Source organism: Otolemur garnettii, unplaced genomic scaffold (assembly GCF_000181295.1).
Source record: "Otolemur garnettii isolate 467f Iridium unplaced genomic scaffold, OtoGar3 scaffold00002, whole genome shotgun sequence".
NCBI classification, from domain to species: domain Eukaryota; kingdom Metazoa; phylum Chordata; class Mammalia; order Primates; family Galagidae; genus Otolemur; species Otolemur garnettii.
The window spans coordinates 14922555-14941544 of record NW_003852397.1 but is presented as its reverse complement, the minus strand read 5'-3'; the positions used below and the strand labels follow the sequence as shown (position 1 = coordinate 14941544).

The 18990-nt window shown below is 36.8% G+C and overlaps 1 protein-coding gene across 3 annotated transcripts in view; it reads left to right on the top strand.

Moving 5' to 3' along the window:
- The window catches only part of MAN1A1 (mannosidase alpha class 1A member 1), a 186117-nt gene that overhangs the window by 57560 nt on the left and 109567 nt on the right, over positions 1 to 18990 (top strand). For all 3 annotated transcript variants that reach the window (XM_023513364.1, XM_023513368.1, XM_003781632.3), the window contains exon 5: positions 7666 to 7746. In XM_023513364.1, coding sequence (XP_023369132.1) covers positions 7666 to 7746 — 81 coding nt within the window. The remainder of the gene's footprint in view (positions 1 to 7665; positions 7747 to 18990) is intronic.

Here is an 18990-nt window from a genome sequence, read left to right as displayed (position 1 = left end):
GTCCCAGCTACTTGGGAGGCTGAGACAGGAGACTTGCTTGAGCCCAGGAGTTGGAGGTTGCTGTGAGCAGTGAAGCCAAGGCACTCTACCCAGGGGGACAGCTTGAGACTCTGTTTCAAAAAAAAAGAATAAATTTATGTGAAATATTCAATTTCTATCACTTAAAGAATAAAGTAAATGCTTTTTATTGGTTTATACTGTCATTAACTAAAACTCATTTTCTTTTCATTAGGGCATTAGCAAGTTGATTCATTTTGCATACCTGATAGCACAAAGTTCAAATGGCTTTAGTAACAGGCTTAAAATAAATCCAAGGGACAATATGTTCTGGAGAGTGGGAGCAAGAGCTTCATAGATGGAGTTTGTGTTCTATTCAGGTATCTGCAGAGGTACATAGCTATTGACAGAAAACCCTAAGGATAGTCCTTGTGACAAGTTTTCTGATTCTAATTCAAAGTAATCCAAGGACAAATAATTCAGAACTGATTCTTGAGTGATTCATTCATTCACGTATTGTTTATTTACTAAGTACCTCCTAAAGATTAGATACTTACCCTTATGGAGCTTATAGTCTAGCAGGAAAAGTATTCAGAGTACCCTCGCTAGAGCTGGGTTATCTCTGGAAGGAAGAAAATAAAGCTGAAACTACTGTTTAATCAGTAACTGTTATATAATATACCAGGTATTATGGTCCATGACTTACTTTATAAGTTATCTCATTTGATCTTTGTAACATTCATACAGGCTAAGTGGTATTTTCCTTATTTTTATAGATGAAGAGGTGATGAGTTAACCTGCCCAAAATTACTCAGCAAGTGAGATCGGTGGTTTGAGTAAAATCTGCCTGATTCAGTGACCCCTGTCCGTTTTTTTTTTTTTTTAAATTAGAGAAGAAATGCTGAGTTGAGAAATACATAAGCAGCAACAGAATTCGAGTCCTCTGACGTTAGGCGTGTAATTTTACTATCATAGTACTGGTTAAAGTGTGTCATTCAGTAGCTATTCAATGCATCATGTTTATTAAATGAACAAGAAGTTAACCAACTCGTTAACTTGTTAACCTGTCCTACTTCCCGACAGACTATGTTATTCTGGGGGGAAGCTGGGCTGACAGGGGGCGAGAGTAGCTGTATTGTGTCATAGTTTTATAAGTTCAGTGGATCCACTTGTTTTTACCTAACCTCATTCCAGAACAGATTTGTGGTGGCCCCTGGTACAGGAGGATCATTTACATAAGGACAAATGATCATAAAGGTTACCTCTTTGGGTATTTCTAAATTCTTCTTTACTGGAACTTTAACAAAATATTTGTTACCTACATCCTCATATGAGAAATAGTGAAAACTGTCTTCAGTAAGGAATTTTATAACATATGTACAAACTTTCCTCCAGATAATTATTTATAAATCCTCTGTAAAAGCAAAAGCTATACATATGAAAATTATCCTTGAAAAGTATTTTTCTAAACTGAAGTAAAGTGACAGGCAACAATAGAATTTGAGTCCTTTGAGGTTATGTAATTTTAATATCATAGTCCTCATTAAAGTACTGCATATAAGAGGCAGAGCTTTGAGAATGACAAAGGTTAGGTGATTAGCTTGCTTCAAACACTGAGTATCAATCAGTGCACCGCAACTGTGGTCTCTGGCAGGCACTTTCTTTGTAAACGAACACCCTGTGTTTTGCATAATGTAAGTGGCAAAGGTGACTTTTTTTTTTTTTTTTTTTTTAGTTTAAAAATCCAAACTGTTTGCCTATCAAATTGGAATACTATCCTACTGTAGAATTCTCTGTTGGGAAGATATATGTTGACTTCAAGAAGCAACTTTGGATCCTCTCAAATGCACCAAGGAGTATTTAGCTTAGGTCCAGAGTTACATGCCATAGAACATGAAAGAAGTGATTCTTACTGTAGGATTGCTGCTGGAAAAGGTCTATTTTAGAGTAACATTACATCTCGATGGGCGCAGATGACGAAGTTAGTCACCCTGTTAAATGGAGTTATTTAGTATTTTCACCTGAAGGCTAAGGAGTACCTGCCAAGAGTGATGAGAAGAGGACACTGCATTGTTCTCTCTGATGGTACTTGGGAAACTTTCTTGGGCCCATATTGTAAAATCAGCCTATTGACGTAGAGAAGATAGTTATATGCCCTTCTCTGTGGCCTCTAGGACTTGTACTTTGTTAACAATTTTAAGAGATCTGTCATGTTACTTAAATATGAAAACAAAAGCTTCTGGGTTACACTGTTACAAACTTGAGTTGCATTCTGAAATATTGCAGTTTAATCTGTTAAAAGGAGTTTTGTACTTACTTTTAATCCTCAAAGTGTTAATACAGCACACTTTGAGGAATGATTTATAAACAAAGGTGTGTGCTGAGCCTAAACATAGGCAAGGGTTATAGGTAGTTAACCTGTCTTTAATCAATGGCTTTGAAAATTCTCATGTTGTTTCCAACATGTTTTTCAGTAAAGTAAAGCATAGTTATGCTAATAATGGAGCAGTTCTTAGTAAACATAGTTACTACATTGGATTATAATGGGACAATTGTTATTAAATCCAATTATTGCACTGGTATGCAGTGAGGCAGTGGTTACTAAAGCTTACTTATTTCTCATGCATAATAGCCTGAGAACCCCAGGTGTATAGTTCACTAAGTAGAAAGCTGACAGGAAGTTTCCAGGAATAGCTAGCAAAGAAGTAGTCTCTGTTTTCAGGGATCAGAGAATTGCCCTTTTAAAAATAACAACAAAACTCTCATGCTTTGAGTTCACCCTGAAAATCAAGCACTCAGAGTAGAATTTAAATATTTCTGAAACGTTCATTTCCACAAAAGAAAATATCTTTTTTAATTTAATGCAATAAGTCAGATGTGTCATGCTGGATGGAATCTTAAGTTAACAATTAAGGAGAATCTGGGTACAAGTCTGATTTTTAAATAACCATTATAAGGCTTGAAGGCCCAAGGGAACAATTTACTCCTCAGGGGAAGTGGACACCTCTATATAGTTCTCCAAACAAAAGAAAACGAGCTAAATCACTCACTGAGACCTATTAAAATAGATCATTTTATAGATAATGTTGGCAGATAAGTTGCTTATAAAAAATGCAGTCTAATAAATTTCAGAGTTGTTTAAAATGCTGTCTTGTGTAACGAGAACTTGATCTTCCAGCCATTCATTTGGAAACAGATTTCGAAGTGTTTTTATACTTTGTGGCCCCGATAGGGTTAGATTCTTCATGTCCATGAGCTCTTGATATGTTGATGTGGAGGAGCCTTTCCCAGCGCAAAGATGGAGCATAATATTAGGATTGGGGGAGTGGCGTATGCAGAATACTTTACAATAATTGGACTCTTTTTTCCATTTTATTAAAAGTACCCTTTATCACTATCTTATATATATATATATGTGTGTGTGTATATATACATGTCATAAATTAGAGGACAAAAATATTTAGAAACTATATAAACTTAATGTGAAAATTATTAATATTATTCTAAGACACCCAGGGCAATAATAGAGATTAGGACTGAGGCATAAGTTTTCCATGACTTATAGTACTCACCTCTTGATTTTAAGCATAATTCAGGCATACCATATATTTTATTAAATATATAGATGAACCTGGTTGAGCATATATATATATACACACACACACACATATATTTGGCCGGGGCTGGGTTTGAACCCGCCACCTCTGGCATATGGGGCCTGTGTCCTACCTTTTTGAGCCACAGGTGCTGCCCGAGTATATTCTTTAATTCAAGAGCCATGATGGGGCGGCACCTGTGGCTCAGTGAGTAGGGCGCCAGCCCCATATACCTAGGGTTGTGGGTTCAAGCCCATCCCTGGCCAAACTACAACAGGAAAATAGCTGGGCATTGTGGCAAGCGCCTACTCAGTGAGGCTGAAGCAAGAGAATTGCCTAAGCCCAAAAGCTGGAGGTTGCTGTGAGCTGTGACACCATAGCACTCTACTAGGGGAGACAAAGTGAGACTCTGTCTCTAAAAATATATAAAAGCCATGATGGAAGAAAATCAAAAGAAAAAAAAAACAAGCAGTTTCTCCAATTCAGTTTTTTTATGGAAGGAGGTCTTTAACCAAAATTTCCAGCCTCTACTTGCTGATCAGTTGTGACATTAACTAACAAGTGCATGCACTTGAAACAGAAGTCTGGATCTACTTCTTAAAGGGGCACTCACGGGAGACTGTGCCCTAGAAACCACTGACTACATGGGGCACAGGAATGCAATTTCATTTAAAGATTTGAGGGGGACATTTATTTTATAACAGAGAAAGATGAAGAAGACTATAAAATTCACATTAATTATTAGGATAAATAATTAAGGATTAGGATGCTGCATCTCCATACTATCGTCTCCCTGCCCCAGCTCCCCCTCTGTTACTAGGGTAAGTCATTGGGAAACTTTTAGAACATCTTAAAAGACATTGTATGAATATTAGGAGGGTGAATGTATTTAAATTTAATATGATTATTTTAGTGGAAATTGGAATCAGAAGTTTATAAAAAATGGCCTAAAACCCTTAGGTTATAGAAATTCACTTTTGAAAATCCGGCGATCATGTATAGCTTAAAAGGAAGTTGGTTAGGATATTTTTCAGAAAAGAATTTTTAGCCATTGAGGAATATGACCTCTATGAGGGTCGGAGAAGGAAAATATTAAGGTTCTAGAGTTTCTGATTTTCCACCTGGGAAGGCAGGCCCTAGTTTCTTTGGGCTGAGGTGCAGTGATGGTAGTGGCAGCACTGTCTGTGGAGGGCCTCACTTGGGCCAGGTATTGTGCTCAGTGCTTTATACACATGGATTCATGAAACCTTGTAAAGCGTGCATTGTCCCTGTTACCTGGGATGTCACGCTCAGGCAGCTCCTGAACCTGCCTTTAGTCCCAATTCCTTCTCACTCTAGGCCAGTGTTATAGTCTACTGTCTTAATATAGCCAATCAGTTTGGTATAGTGGGAGAATTTTTATCTTTTTAGGTCTTTTCAGTAAAAGATATATAAAAAATGATCGCTTGAAGTGTCTAAATTTTAATCCTCTGCCCTAAAACATAATACAGCCTAGACTATTGAAAGAGCTCTCGTATTAAGGTTTCTAAATAATTTAAATTTAACTTTAGGAAAAAGGAGGAAAGAAGAATTGTATGTTGGAAATTCACATTTACTTCTACTTTTCAAACAGAGTGAATGTTGACTTTTGAGAACTGGTGGTGGTGTCATATTGTTCCTGAGCAAGTTTTTTAAACATGAGTCTGCAGCAATAATTGGAAACCTGCATGAATTCACTAACAAGTCAGATTTGCTTCTTGGATAGGCTCACTAGATTCACGAAATCCAAAGTCCTAGCAGCTGACCTTGAGTATAGTACCTTGCAAGGTCATCTCTCATTGTCTAACAGATAGAATGAGATAAATAGTGTAGGTTCTAGGATACATAGCTGGATCAATACCCAGTTGAATAACTGCACCCAGCAGGTGATTGATGTCTAGCTGCAGATGTATTTCTTATGGTATTTGACATGATTCAGTCCTCTACCTTGCAATAATTTTTATTAGATGTCTGTATAAAGGTCCTGATTATCCAGAATTTTCATAGGAGAAAGAATGCATGTGCAATGAACCCAAAGCCAAATAAGAACATGAAATCACGTTAAAAGGCTTCAGTAGATAGAAATGTGGAGGATTCTCAGGTTTAAAAACTGAAAAACAAGTATAAATTGAGAGGAATATGATTTGAGGGCTTAAATTCATTAGATTTTATTATTAGACATTAGTACTCACAGACACAAAAAATATAGTTGTGTGAACCAAACTAAATTAATGGGTTCTCTTCCCTTTTCCTGACCAGTAATTTTACAGAATAATAAAGTTTTTTACCAATATTTTTATAATATTCAGAGTAATACACCTCAAAGATAAATTACACTTATATAGAGTGCTTTTAATCAAATTTTATTAGGTGCATGTTACAAATTACGAAATACAATAAAACATACCAAAGTCTAATTTTGTGATGCTTTTGCTTAACTTGGGCTTAGTCATTCTCTCTTCTAACTTGCTTTCATAATCTTCTTTTTACAGGAAATTTTTCTGATTTATTTTTAAGTTAAGCAGTCACTTACTTAGCTTTAATTGTTATATCTTTTCAGAGAAAACATGCAAGTATATAATATATATGCATGCTTTTATTCCTAAAATTATTTTTTCCCACAAAAATGTAGACTCTAGACTCAGCAAATTTGAGGACCTTGTCAGTCTCTGTTGCTCTGTTCCTTTCACCTAGGACGGGTCTAGTCCATGGTATATGTAGTTGCCTAGTAAATATTTGTTAAAGGAAATAATATCTCAAATGATTCTGACTAAGTTCATTTGCCAGGTATTAACTCTACATATTATAATTTGCTTTTAGCGCCTATGATTTGATGTTAGCCAAAAGTGAACAATTACTAAGTAGGCCCAATGATATAAAAAGAAAATTATGCTTAAAATGTACTTGTAACCTACAACTATAGGTTAGCTATGCTAAATTGTTTAGTAACAATGCAAGACAGATCCATTTAGTAGTCAAATATTATAAAAGAAAAATATTGACAGTAATTACTAATTATGTTCCACTATTATAGGGCCATTAACTAATAAAGAGACTTGGTGAATTGTCACATGAGGTATTACATGTAAGTCAGAATAGCAGAGCCCTTGACCAAGAATCAGAGTTCTCAGGTTTAGATCCTGATTCTACCATTTATTAGTTGTCTGACCTTTGAAAAGTCACATTCACCACTCTGAGTCTCAGTTTTTCTATCCGTAAAATGAACTTAATTAAGAATAGTAATTGCAAGATCAGTGCAAGGATTAAAAGACAGACTAAAAGATTAACCCAGCACGTGGTGCACTGTAAAAATAATAAAAGCGAGCTATTATTGATGTAAATAAGACTTGTTTCCACCAAGTATAAGACACATTGATATACATATATATTATGTATATATAACATATATATATATATATAATTATGTCATTTCCTTTATGCAAAGACATAATAATATGCACTTCTTGGAGATGTGGATTATCCCGAGCCAAGGACACAAATTTGGGAACCAGCGCTAGAACCCAAGCCCTCTGACTTTAAATCCTGTTTTTGCATCCTAACTCTCCTAAACATGATATGAAAAAAGATTGCTAGACTAATGCTGAACAGCCAGCCACAGTATCATCTGAACGGCCTTTCAAGAAGAAAAAGCAGGCAAATGAGCAAAATAACAGAGAATGGCAGCAAAAAAAAAAGAGGAGCTGGGCCTCTCACATTTGCACAAAGAGGGAATCCAGAGTATTACATAGTGAGAAAGAACTTTATTTTGTAAATATATTTTATAATTTTAATTTTTGAGTCAAAATTATTATCTGTGTAATGAAGTATATTTTTCTTCTTTTATTAATTGGCACACAATATTTGCACATACTTAGAGTACACACAGTGAAGTTTCAGTACTGAAAGGGAAGAATTTCTTCCTGGTATTTAAATCTGAGCAAACAATCATATACAATTTAAACATTTAAATATTTAGTATGGTTTATCACAGCAAATGATTTTCAAAATTGTGGACTGTCATTAAGTTTGAACCTCCTTGATTTTGTTTCCATAGAATGCCGAAATTTCTGTTTTTGAAGTAAATATACGCTTTGTTGGGGGACTACTCTCAGCCTACTATCTTTCAGGAGAAGAGGTAAGATAAAAAGTGGTGTATGAATGTGAATTATAAAGTGTCTTATATTGCAATTTTTGGTAAAATATTCCATTTGTGGTATATATTTAGGAGGAATCCATTAAATTTTCATATTTTGATGGAGCTGTAGCTTACACTGAATTTTTTATAATATGTACTAATTAAATGAGCAAGCCAGGAAAGTTTGGCAGAACATATTGTTGGGGAATGTTAAGTAAGGCCTTTTTAAAAAGCCTGGCTCCCATTCTGTTATATACAGTGTGATTATGATTACAAATTATGTTCGCCTGTGGACCAACTGGAGCGGTTTAGTGTAGCGCCAGGCTTGTGGATGAAATTTGTTCTAATTATTTTAATGTTAGTATAATGTTAGCTTAATCAAAACTTTTAAAATGAAGAAAGCATGGCAAGTAAAGCTTAAACATTATAGCATTAATTGAGGTGAATGAGACACCCAGCTACCCAGTGAACAGTCCTATGGGCAGCGTCCCTGTGTAAAGTGCTTTGGAGCCGCTCCTCGGTTGAGGCTTAATTAATTATTGGCTGCTTGGAGCAAAGCAGTGGTTTTTAATTTAGCTGTCTTTTATTGATAGATTATGAAAGGATTTTTGTATCATCTTCATAAAGGGCACTGATGCTATTTTCTTGAAAGGTTTTGGACAACTCTGTGAATAAGGTAAGTGTCCACTGGAGGTTGTTGGAATGAACCTCCCCTTTAATGTGGACGGTGTTAGGAGCTTACATTATGGAAAAGCAGTCACGTATTCCATCTGCACGTCAATCAGATTTGCATTAGCTGCAGCATCCCGGCTGGGGGATGAGTGGATCTTACCCAGTGTAGTATTTCATGTATTTCTATGCTCCTTCAAACAGATTTAAGCAGAGCAATAAATGTTTAATGAGAAAAGCTGCTTGACTTTGTTCCTGCCTCTCAAGTACTTTCCTAACCGAAACAAAACGGCCCTCACAATCTTTGGATCTTTTTTTCCCTCTCACTTTAGATTTTATTCCACCATAGATGTTCTTCAAATATGTAGATGGCTTCTATATTTCCCTCTACCTGTCCTGTTCTAAGTGTTAAATTTTGTTCTTCATTGTGAGCTCTGCTACCTTCTTAGCCAGGAGAATGCCTCTTCTTTCCTTTTTTTTTTTGTTTTTCCAGTCCCAAATAACTTTATTTGTCCAATTCAGTTTAGAGTGTACTAAGCATTAAGCAAAAAAAGAAAAAAACTCTTATATTTTTAAAATGTCAGACTTAGAATTCAGTGATGTTATTTTAGTTAACAGATTTCTTCTTTCAGAATACTTGTCTTTGAATATGCAAAGCCTGTGTGTTCTCCTTGCCTTTGACATGGCCTACTAGGGTGACCTTGGTTTTAACTTTTTCCATAATTTATGCAGAAGTGAGACAGTTTGGAAGAAATAGGACTATATCCTTCTGTATCTGGGCCTAATTAGGGTAACAGTGCATACAAAAGGAAACAAACAATGTATTTCTTCTAAATATGCATCATGTTTCATTAGGATACTTTTTCACTTATAACAGAACTTGCATGTATGTGTTTATATGTATATACTGAATGATGTAAGTAAATTTGTATATGGATAATATGCATATTATTATATGCATATTATAGTTTGCTTAGATTAAAAATTTGCGAGGTGGCGCCTGTGGCTCAGAGGAGCAGAGCGCCAGCCCCATATGCCAGAGGTGGCGGGTTCAAACCCAGCCCTGACCAAAAACTGCAAAAAATAAATAAATAAATAAATAAATAAAAGTCTATTTTGGGCAGCAACTGTAGCTCAAAAGGGTAGGGCTCCGGCCCCATATGCCAGAGGTGGCGGGTTTAAATCCAGCCCCAGCCAAAAAAAAAAAAATTGCCTAAGACTTTGTAAGGATTTTTTTTTTAATTCTGTTTAAATAACTTCAGTAAACAAATGACTACAGAGAATACCCCATTGCAAGTAACTACTCTTTTGGTATATTTGTCCTCATCACTATGCAGATGCTATTATTTGTTCTAGATATTCTATATTTTAATTTTTATGATTAAAAATTTAAGATTTTTATTTACTTTTCTATGTTTCTACAGAATACATTTTAATTTTAGTTATAAAGATTCATCTTTTTAGCATATTTCATTTTTGATAGTTCTCTAAGTGTTGGAACACAGGTTGTTTCCAGTATTCTTTTATTTTGAATAAAAAAGCTATAATCAGTCAATAAAAAAGCTATAATCAGTCAATAAATATTTATTCTCTGAAGTGGTGTTGCCAGATGAGAAGTGATTATTACTAGATGGTTTTAATAGCATTTCTTGCCTATACTTCCCAGTTACCTCATCCCTGACAATTCTGTTTCATTTTGGTGAATGAAGAAGGGAATTGTCTATCAAGAATGTGATCTAGAAAAGTTATTTTACCCTAGGTCTGTTCTTGAGGTATTTGTATCAAATGGAAAATGGATGAGTATTGATTTAATAGAACACCAACGTGGCCAAATTAGGAATAATTTCAGATTATGAATAATTATGATTTCAGATCGTTGATGAAGTGTTAAACCTCATACTTTTGTGCAGATCAGTGACGTTAGGAACGTGTCTATATCAGTTCATCTTCTTAAATTATTGCATAGTGGAAGGACTCAACCATCGTAATTTAACACTGTTGACTTCATCACTGAAGCTCAGGAGTATTTTCAGAACAAAACAACATCAGAAGTCTATGGGACTACATTAACATAAGCTCAAAATTCTTAAATTGATATTGCAAAAGCAGGTGTGCTGTTGATTTGTGCTACAGACTTCAGGAGAGTTATAGTTAGAAACTCTGAACAATAATCTAGAATGCCATATTAGAAACATGAAATAGAGGTAGTTATTGATTATGGGCACATAGTCAGAAATACTTCAACTTGGTTAAAATATTTTATAGTAGAATCTTAAAAAAATCAAGCCTCAATGCTTTCAAAGATTATATAAGAAACTGAAACAGATCTCTCTCATCTTTTCTCCTTTGTGAGTGAGACCAGCTTCTAGCTCTCTTTGGAAATGCTCTAAACTTTCTCTTTTTTCTTTCTAGATAAAATCTCTGTAACCCTAAAAAAAAAAAAAGGAAACTCAAAACAAGGACAATTACAAACAAAGAGGCTGGAGATAAGATGAATGCTAAATAAGAATGATAGATATTAACAATAAATTTAAATAGAAGTACTTTATTATAAGCTCAAAGAGAACTAAAGTCCTCACTGGAGACAGTAAATATAGCAGCATCTAGACTATCATTATTCAGAATACATCCTACAGAGCACTTGTTTCTTTTGTATGGCAAGATACATCTGTCTGTATATATACTGGAAAGTCAGTTTAGAAAAAGCTACATCCTGTATTCTTTCTTAGAAATCCACAATGCAGGCTCGGCACCTGTGGCTCAAGCAGCTAAGGCGCCAGCCACGTACACCTAAGGTGGCGGGTTCGAATCCAGCCTGGGCCCGCCAAACAACAATAATGGCTGCAACCAAAAATAGCCGGGCGTTGTGGCAGGCGCCTGTGGTCCCAGCTACTTGGGAGGCTGAGGCAGGAGACTCGCTTGAGCCCAGGAGTTGGAGGTTGCTGTGAGCTGTGATGCCATGGCACTCTACCCAGGGGGATAGCTTGAGGCTCTGTCTCAAAAAAAAAAAAAAAAAGAAATCCACAATGCACATAAAAAGAAACTAATTTTATTTATACTTATGTTTCCCACAGTTACTTAATTATAACTCCTCTGCCCCCTTTTTAATGTAACATCCTCTAACAGTAAGTTAGAATTATTGTTTCCCAGAACCATTTTAGAGAAGGCCTTGGTAGAATAACCAAAGCAAAAATGATTTTAAAAATTGACAAGCACAAAACAGAAATGAGAAGAAGGTATATGAATATCATTCATATACAAATACATGTATTTGTTTTACAACTGAAATAATGGCTATATTGAGCAGAAAGTAAATTCAGTAGCACACAGAAATGCCACAGAAGGAAAGAGAAGGCCAAAAAACCAAACCGTTTGGAACCAAAAGCCTCCGGTTGCCATAGAGGAGGTCTGTAGCTTGACTATCTCCCCGAGATGTCCTAGAGTTAGGCAGCCTGGCATGGACTGTTTCTTCTAGTTTTGTTTTACTCTGCTCAACCTACCAAGTCCCTGAAGAAAGAGTAATTGGCAAAGTTGCAGCTCCATGCAGCCCCTTGGGGGTCTTGGGAATGAGCAAATACAGGATCTGAAGGAGAGTTTCAATTCAGTATTCTCTGAAGACTGAGTATGAGGAAGGATAGATAATTCTTGAACAGGACATTGAGGCTCTTTTGGAAAAGCAGGGAGAATAGATGTTTGGATGTCGAAAACCAGACTTATGGGGAAAGAGAGGGTAGCCAAGGAAGTAGATGAGCTGTATGGAAACAGATAATTTAATAAGATACCTGAAAAAATTGTAGTTGGTTTGAAAACTATTCTGACCATATTTAGAACTAACAAGAGTTTTTGATCCTCAAAGGCAGCATTCAGCTAAGTACATTGTACGTTTGGGAACTAGAAAAACAATAGCTAACTGCTGGAAGCCAAAATGGTTGTAGGACTAGTTTTCACTGAGAAAAGGGAGGGAAGACGTCTGATCTAAAACAGGGCCACACCTAGATAGAATCTTACCTTAGATCCAAGATAACGTCTTCCCTTGAAGGCAGCAAAAGGGCTTTTTCCTAAATTCCCCCCAAAGTTATCCACTGCCACAGATACCGGTGCAAAAGATTGCTGAAGGAGACTTATTAACTGAGAGAAGTAGCTAATCCCACTGATTTTAAGATTATCAAGGTGAAACACAGGGAAGGGGTGAGAGTGTGGGGCGGGAGGAGAGAGATGATTGATGGAAACATCCGTTTGCTTTTCATAGTGGAAGTCAGGCATTTAGAGTATTTTGAAGGTTAGAAATAGATTTTGTAGAGTTTGTTTAGTGGTAGATAATCATTAAAGTGTTTAGAAATTCCCAAGAAAATTGGGTTATGTTGATGTGATTACCATTCAAACTCAGGACTGCAGCAATCCCCTAGAGAGTGACTCATCCCTCAGAACATCCTGCCTCATGCTACAGAAAAATTAAAGTGGTTTACAGAAAATGTGCATGATGCAGACAGAGCTGGAGAAAAACAGAGACTATGGTGAGGGTGTGTTAAAGTTGCAGATAAGATTAGCACATAGCAGTGCATTCTGCCTGCTTCTAAATCCCCTGGGCTTTGGACGGCAATGTATCTTTAGGTTTTTCCTAGTGATCCGAGCAAAGAAGAAAGAATTAACAGCAATTTGGGTTTGCTAATTTTATGTACTTTAAAAATTTGATAATATAAATTATATTTAATATTACCTATGTATATACTAAATTTCTATAAAACATAGAATTATGTGATATAAACAAGTAAAATCCAGTAATACATCTGGAGCTATCAGTAGCCCCCTCCCAAATCCTGCCTAGATTATAAAAATTAAGTTGAAATTTATCCTGCTCTCTCATATCTATGGAAGGTCTTCCCGTATGATCTCTAGCAAAGTAGATTTAAATCCAGAAAGCAGAGAGAGCAACAAAAGGCAGAATTGCAAAAAAAAAAATAAATAAATAAAGAATTGAAAACACATCACAATACTTTAAGATCAAAATCTGATATATTAATCCTATACCATAAAGAAGTAATACATTTATGCAATACAGCTAAGAGAAAGGATTGAAATAGTGGTACGGTGAAATAAAAAGATATGTAATTAAATTCTTCTATATACTATAAACAATGAGAATTTTTAAGTAAAATACACGTATATTGCTGCGAATTAAAATATGTTAGACATACACACATAATTAAAATGGTAAAACCACATGAAAATTTTAAAACGTCTTAAAAACTAGATCAGGGAATGAATGTATAATATTAAAATTAGAAGACCACTTAATAGACAACTAAAATATAAGTATCTCATTAAATTTTGTTGAAGGCAGCCAAAGTCATACTTACAGAAATATATAACTCTCAAAGTCTATATTAAGAACAAATAAATATATAGCTCACTGAGTCTGTATTTCATTGATTTCAAAGAAAAAGAACAAAGAAAAAAAGAGATATAATAGAAACAACAAAGTAAAAAATTAGAAAAAAAGCTATACTATTCTGGATGGTGCCTGTGGCTCAAAGGAGTAGGGCGCCAGGCCCGTATACCAGAGGTGGCAGGTTCAAACCCAGCCCCAGCCAAAAACTGCAAAAAAAAAAAGCTATACTATTCTTACAGAGCTTTATCTTCCTTCCATTCATCAACATCCTTGAGAAAATAATCTTCTGAGAAAGTCCTTGCTAGTGAGAACCATATTAGTCGTTTATTAAGGGACAGCTAGATGTGATAGAAGTGAGTCTGAGTAGCTTTCCCAGCAGGCCGACTGCTGCTGGGTGTGTTTGTACAGTGTCCTGACCTGGGCAAAGCAGCACATTGAAATGATGGTGGTCACACTGGGCGGTGATTCAGATAAAGCAGCGAGAGATGCCCAGAGACAGTCGTAATCTGGAAGAAGTCACGTATCTCTTTGATTTTGGATGAATGCCCACTGTGTATCAGACACTGCTCTTGGCCTTGAGATTTGCCAAAGATAAAAATAGCGCCGAATCCCTGGCCTTATGGAGCTTATATTTTAGTGAGGAACTGCAACTCTCATAAACCCAAACTGAAAACATTGAATAGACCCATAAGAAAAAAAAGTGATGTTTTTGGTTGGTTTGGTTTTAGTATGACAGAACAGTAAGCAGGCAGAAAATGGACTTAGTGGTGCCCACCCAGACGGACCTTCTTTCTTCCGTCTCCCTGCTCAGTCAGCTCCCCACTGTGGCACTAAAGAAAGGTGCCCGTTTGCTGCGTGGTCTCCTTACAAACCTCCACTGGTCTCTGTGGCCGTACAAGTTGAGCCACTTTGATTTGGCCTCAGCCTGCCTTTTCTGGGTTTGTTCATTACCTTCCTCTGTGATTATGATGGGCTTCCTTCCCCCAACCCCCCAATACATCAAGTGCATCTGTGTATGTTTCATATCCACTTTCTTCCCTTTGCCCAGAATGGCTTCCCCAACTTAGCTGTGGCCCCTGTGGGAGGCCCTCCCTGGTGTCCTCCGCAAAGCCTTCCCTTTCTCTCCTCCTTGAGGGGAGAGTCAAGCATTTCCCTTCCTGAATCCCCTGCATTTACTCCCCTTTAGAGTTCATTGTTTATGGGTCTGTGAATCCTTTTACCTCTTAACTTCATTTTCTCACTGGAATTTATGCAACTCAAAAATAAGAATTACATTTCCACTGTTTCTATAACCCCTTGCTTAGCCCTGTAAGCCTGACACTAGAAAACATTTAATAAATATTTATTGACTAAACTCTTTATTAGGTTTTTTGATACTCTTTACCTTTTAAAACTCCAGCAGGAAATTCTTTCAATGACTTTCCAAATCTATACATTGATAACATAAATAAGCACCTGGCCTAGAAGGCTTGGGGGAAGGGATGGAAAAGAGAATGTAGTAACATGATTGAAAATATGCGGGACCTGTACCATCTGTGTCGATCCTGGGGACATCACCCACTTGCTACCTCTAGCCTCCCAGCCCCAGCAGAACATCTCCCATTTTGTCTGTACCTTGCAGGCTGATTTTCTGAAAGAGTTTTGAAAACCCATGAGCTAGAGACTGTTAAATCATTACTAAATATGGTAGACCATTTATTGTAGACCTTTTAAATAGAATTGACAGTGTTAGAGCATTTTCTGAAATTGAGACCTATGAGGAAATTATAAAAGGTAAATATGAACGGGATAATTGGAGGAACCTATCCAGCTGAAACTTTTTAAACCATTTAATGACACACTTATGCCAATTTCCTGAAAAGAACCAATTTTAATCATTTATCAAATGATACTGTTTAGATTACTAATATCTTTGGTCCTATGATTTCTTAGAGGCTCAGATTGATCCTTACATATATTCTGAATACTACTTGACTTGATATCTATTATTGAAATTTTTATAAGAAGAAAGAAATATATTACACTGAATAGCTAATATGTTCATTTTAAAAAGTTTAATTTAGTAAAACATTAGAGGGCAGTAATGTTGCTTATATTTGAAATTAAATTTTCATGGTTAATGAGTTACAACTGTCATACATTGAATATGCCATTTTGATTGGTAAATTTAGTTTATAATTTAAAAGGAATGTAGGATTGTGCAGAATTGATTAAAAAATGACATACATTTTAATGAAAAGAAATTACTAGAGTGAATTACAGAAATCATACCTACTCCTTAACTCAGGTTTGTTATATGTGTCTCCCTCTGTATAAACCTCTATCCTGTGTTTATAACTGCTTTTGAAAGCATAGACGTTTTGTCAGCGGGTAGAATTTTATCTCAGCAATTCATGAGAGCATTTCTACATTTCACTGGTAATTCCAACCCTAAAACACATTCACACTCATGTATGAATGGTGGAAGCTGATTGCCAAGGGAGCACTTACACCTAAAGGAAAGGGAATGTCAGAAAGTTCACTAGTTTCTTAGAATATATTTTTATCCCTTTCAGTTGAGCACAGTTCCTCGCACTGGGTAGCATACTGCAGATTGACATCAGTGAGAAAAGACCTAGGTTATAAGGCAGCAACAATCTCAAAATCCCTGTGAATTCAGACAATATGATCTGCCCCAAGTCTGCTTCTCATCCATTCCCTTCAGAGCCCAGCCTGATGGAGCAGCTGCCATTGTCATGGGAGGCAGGAGAGGGGAGGAGGTGGCAGTGAAGGGGAGCCAGGCAAATCTCACACTGGCTTTTAATACGTTTATCGAATGACATGTGTCACTTCAGCTTATGTTTTATTGGCCAGAGCAAGTCACAAGGCCACTATGCTCAAATGGCTGAAGAAGGATGGAGAACAGCACCCATGAGTGCCGTGACAGCTGCTGCCGTGGTTTAGACTGTGCAGCTCTCCTGACTGCCAAGAGTCAGTGAAAAGGGAGGGACTTCAGTAGAAGTCTGCAGACTGGAATCAGACTTCTGCTAGAAAAAGCCTACTGTGACACAGGGTGGTAAGGACGGACACCAGTGGCCTGGGATAGGAATAAACGTCTTCACTAAATTGTCAAGTAAAAAGCTTCCTCTGTAGCACTTGCTTACAAAGTGCTGCTTCTCCAACAGATACTTTCTACTCAGTAGGCTTCTCTCATGGCTCTCCAAACTTTAAGCAGTAGGTTGAAAAACAGATAATAGACTAGCCTATAAAAAAGGAATGTTTGTCACCACTGCTGGGGGTCTGCAGTGGGGGCTACTCCTTGCTCTTTGGCAGCCACCTGCTGTGCTGATTGAACATGGAGGACGTGGTGCTTTTCCTACCTCACTTTCTCTTTATGCGCTAGGTCAGTCCCTTCTCATTTCACAAAAGCTTAATGAAGGAGATGAGGTAATGTGTTATATTTTGATTTATGTTGAAACACTTTATAATTCACAGTGTCTGTTAAAACCAGTACTTCTTATCCTTTTTATTGCCTGAATCATATTGATGTGGATTTTTAATACAGATTTTTGCCAGTATGTGTTTTCAACAGAAGTTATTTTTTCCAGGAATATTCTTGCATATTCTTTTTCTTTGAAATGTTGATATCCTTTAGAAGGATTAGGTAGTTGTAGCAAGGAATTTAAAATTTAATAGGACTAACAGAAAATGCCTCAGCATTATGATAATTGACCACGTGGTAAGTGCATTCATTAAGTGAATCAGCAAATGCTTATTGGATACCTGCTTTGAGGCACTACAGTTGGTGCTACAGAAACGACAAGCAAAAGATACACAGTCACCACTGACAAATGCTAATTCAAATATTAATTTATCAGCAGCTCTATAAAGTAGGGGTAAGTATTGTTTGTATCCTCATTTTATGAAGGAAGAAATAGAGACACAGAGTTAAGTAAGTTGGTAACCACAGGACATGGGTAGTAGCAGACCCAGGCTCAGACTCGGGTAGTCTGTGCCCAGATACTGGTAGCAGCTAAATAGTAGGGCTTATAAGCATAGTAGGTGGATATCAGCTACGGTCTCACTCATGAGTCATCCATAATAATATGATAAAATGATAATTGAAGGAATAGACAGGGATGGGGTTGTCTAGGGCATGATAGACTAATAAGAACCTGAGCAGTAGTGAGAAAGAGCTTGAAAAGAGATGATCTGAAAAGCAGGAGGAAAGACAGTAGGATGTGATATCACAGAAATGAAAAGAAAATAGTATTAATAATTTGGAGAATGAAATATTCAGTTTTCAGCAGTTGTCGAATGCTGTTGTGTTGCTAGGGCAAGTTGCATAAGGAGCCTCTTTAGTATCTTAAAGACACACCAATATGGAAGTCATGGATGACGTCACTGAGAGTACTTTGGGTAGAGTAAGAGGATAAAATCCAAACTGTTTGAAGAGGAGAAGGTGGTGAGGAAATGAAGATCAGTTCTAGGTCTTTACCAGGTAGGGGAAGGTGGGATTCTGAAGACAGATGGCCTTAGGGAGGGGTCATTCTTACATTGCAATATGAAAAAGCAGAGGGGAGGGGAGGTACATGTCACAACCGTGGTAGATTTAGTGGCAGAGAAGTGGCATAATTACCTCCTGATGGCCCTTGTTAACTGTATGAAGAAGTATAAGACTGGGACCGAGCTGAGGCTGTGGGGCATCTGATTTGCCTGTGTATAATTTAACACTATCATTCTAGAGAGGGTTGACTAGAGAAATGGGGTAAAGGTGGTTGTTCTACCAGTACTCAGCAGTTCAGGTAGAGACATGGAGACAATGGTTAATTAGTTGGATTTAGTCAAGCTTTGGTAGCCAGATATCACAGAAAGAAAGACAAGGGATTTTAAGGTATTGGCAAAACGTCTTGAAATTGTAGGCCATGAAATCCAAGATGGGTACCACATAGTAGTGAGGAAAAAGTAGGAGAGTAGTGGTTAGAGAGAAAGTAGACTGGTTCATTTCCCTGAAGAACAGTTGAAGAATAGAAAATGACTGGAAGCTGCTCTTGACCTTAAGATTATATGGTGGAAGCCAGGCCCAGTGGCTCACACCTGTAATCCCGTACTCTAGGAGGCCAAGGCAGGTGGATTGCCTGAGATCAGGAGTTCCAGACCAGTCTGAGCAAGAGCAAGACCCCATCTCTAAAAATAGCCAGGCATTA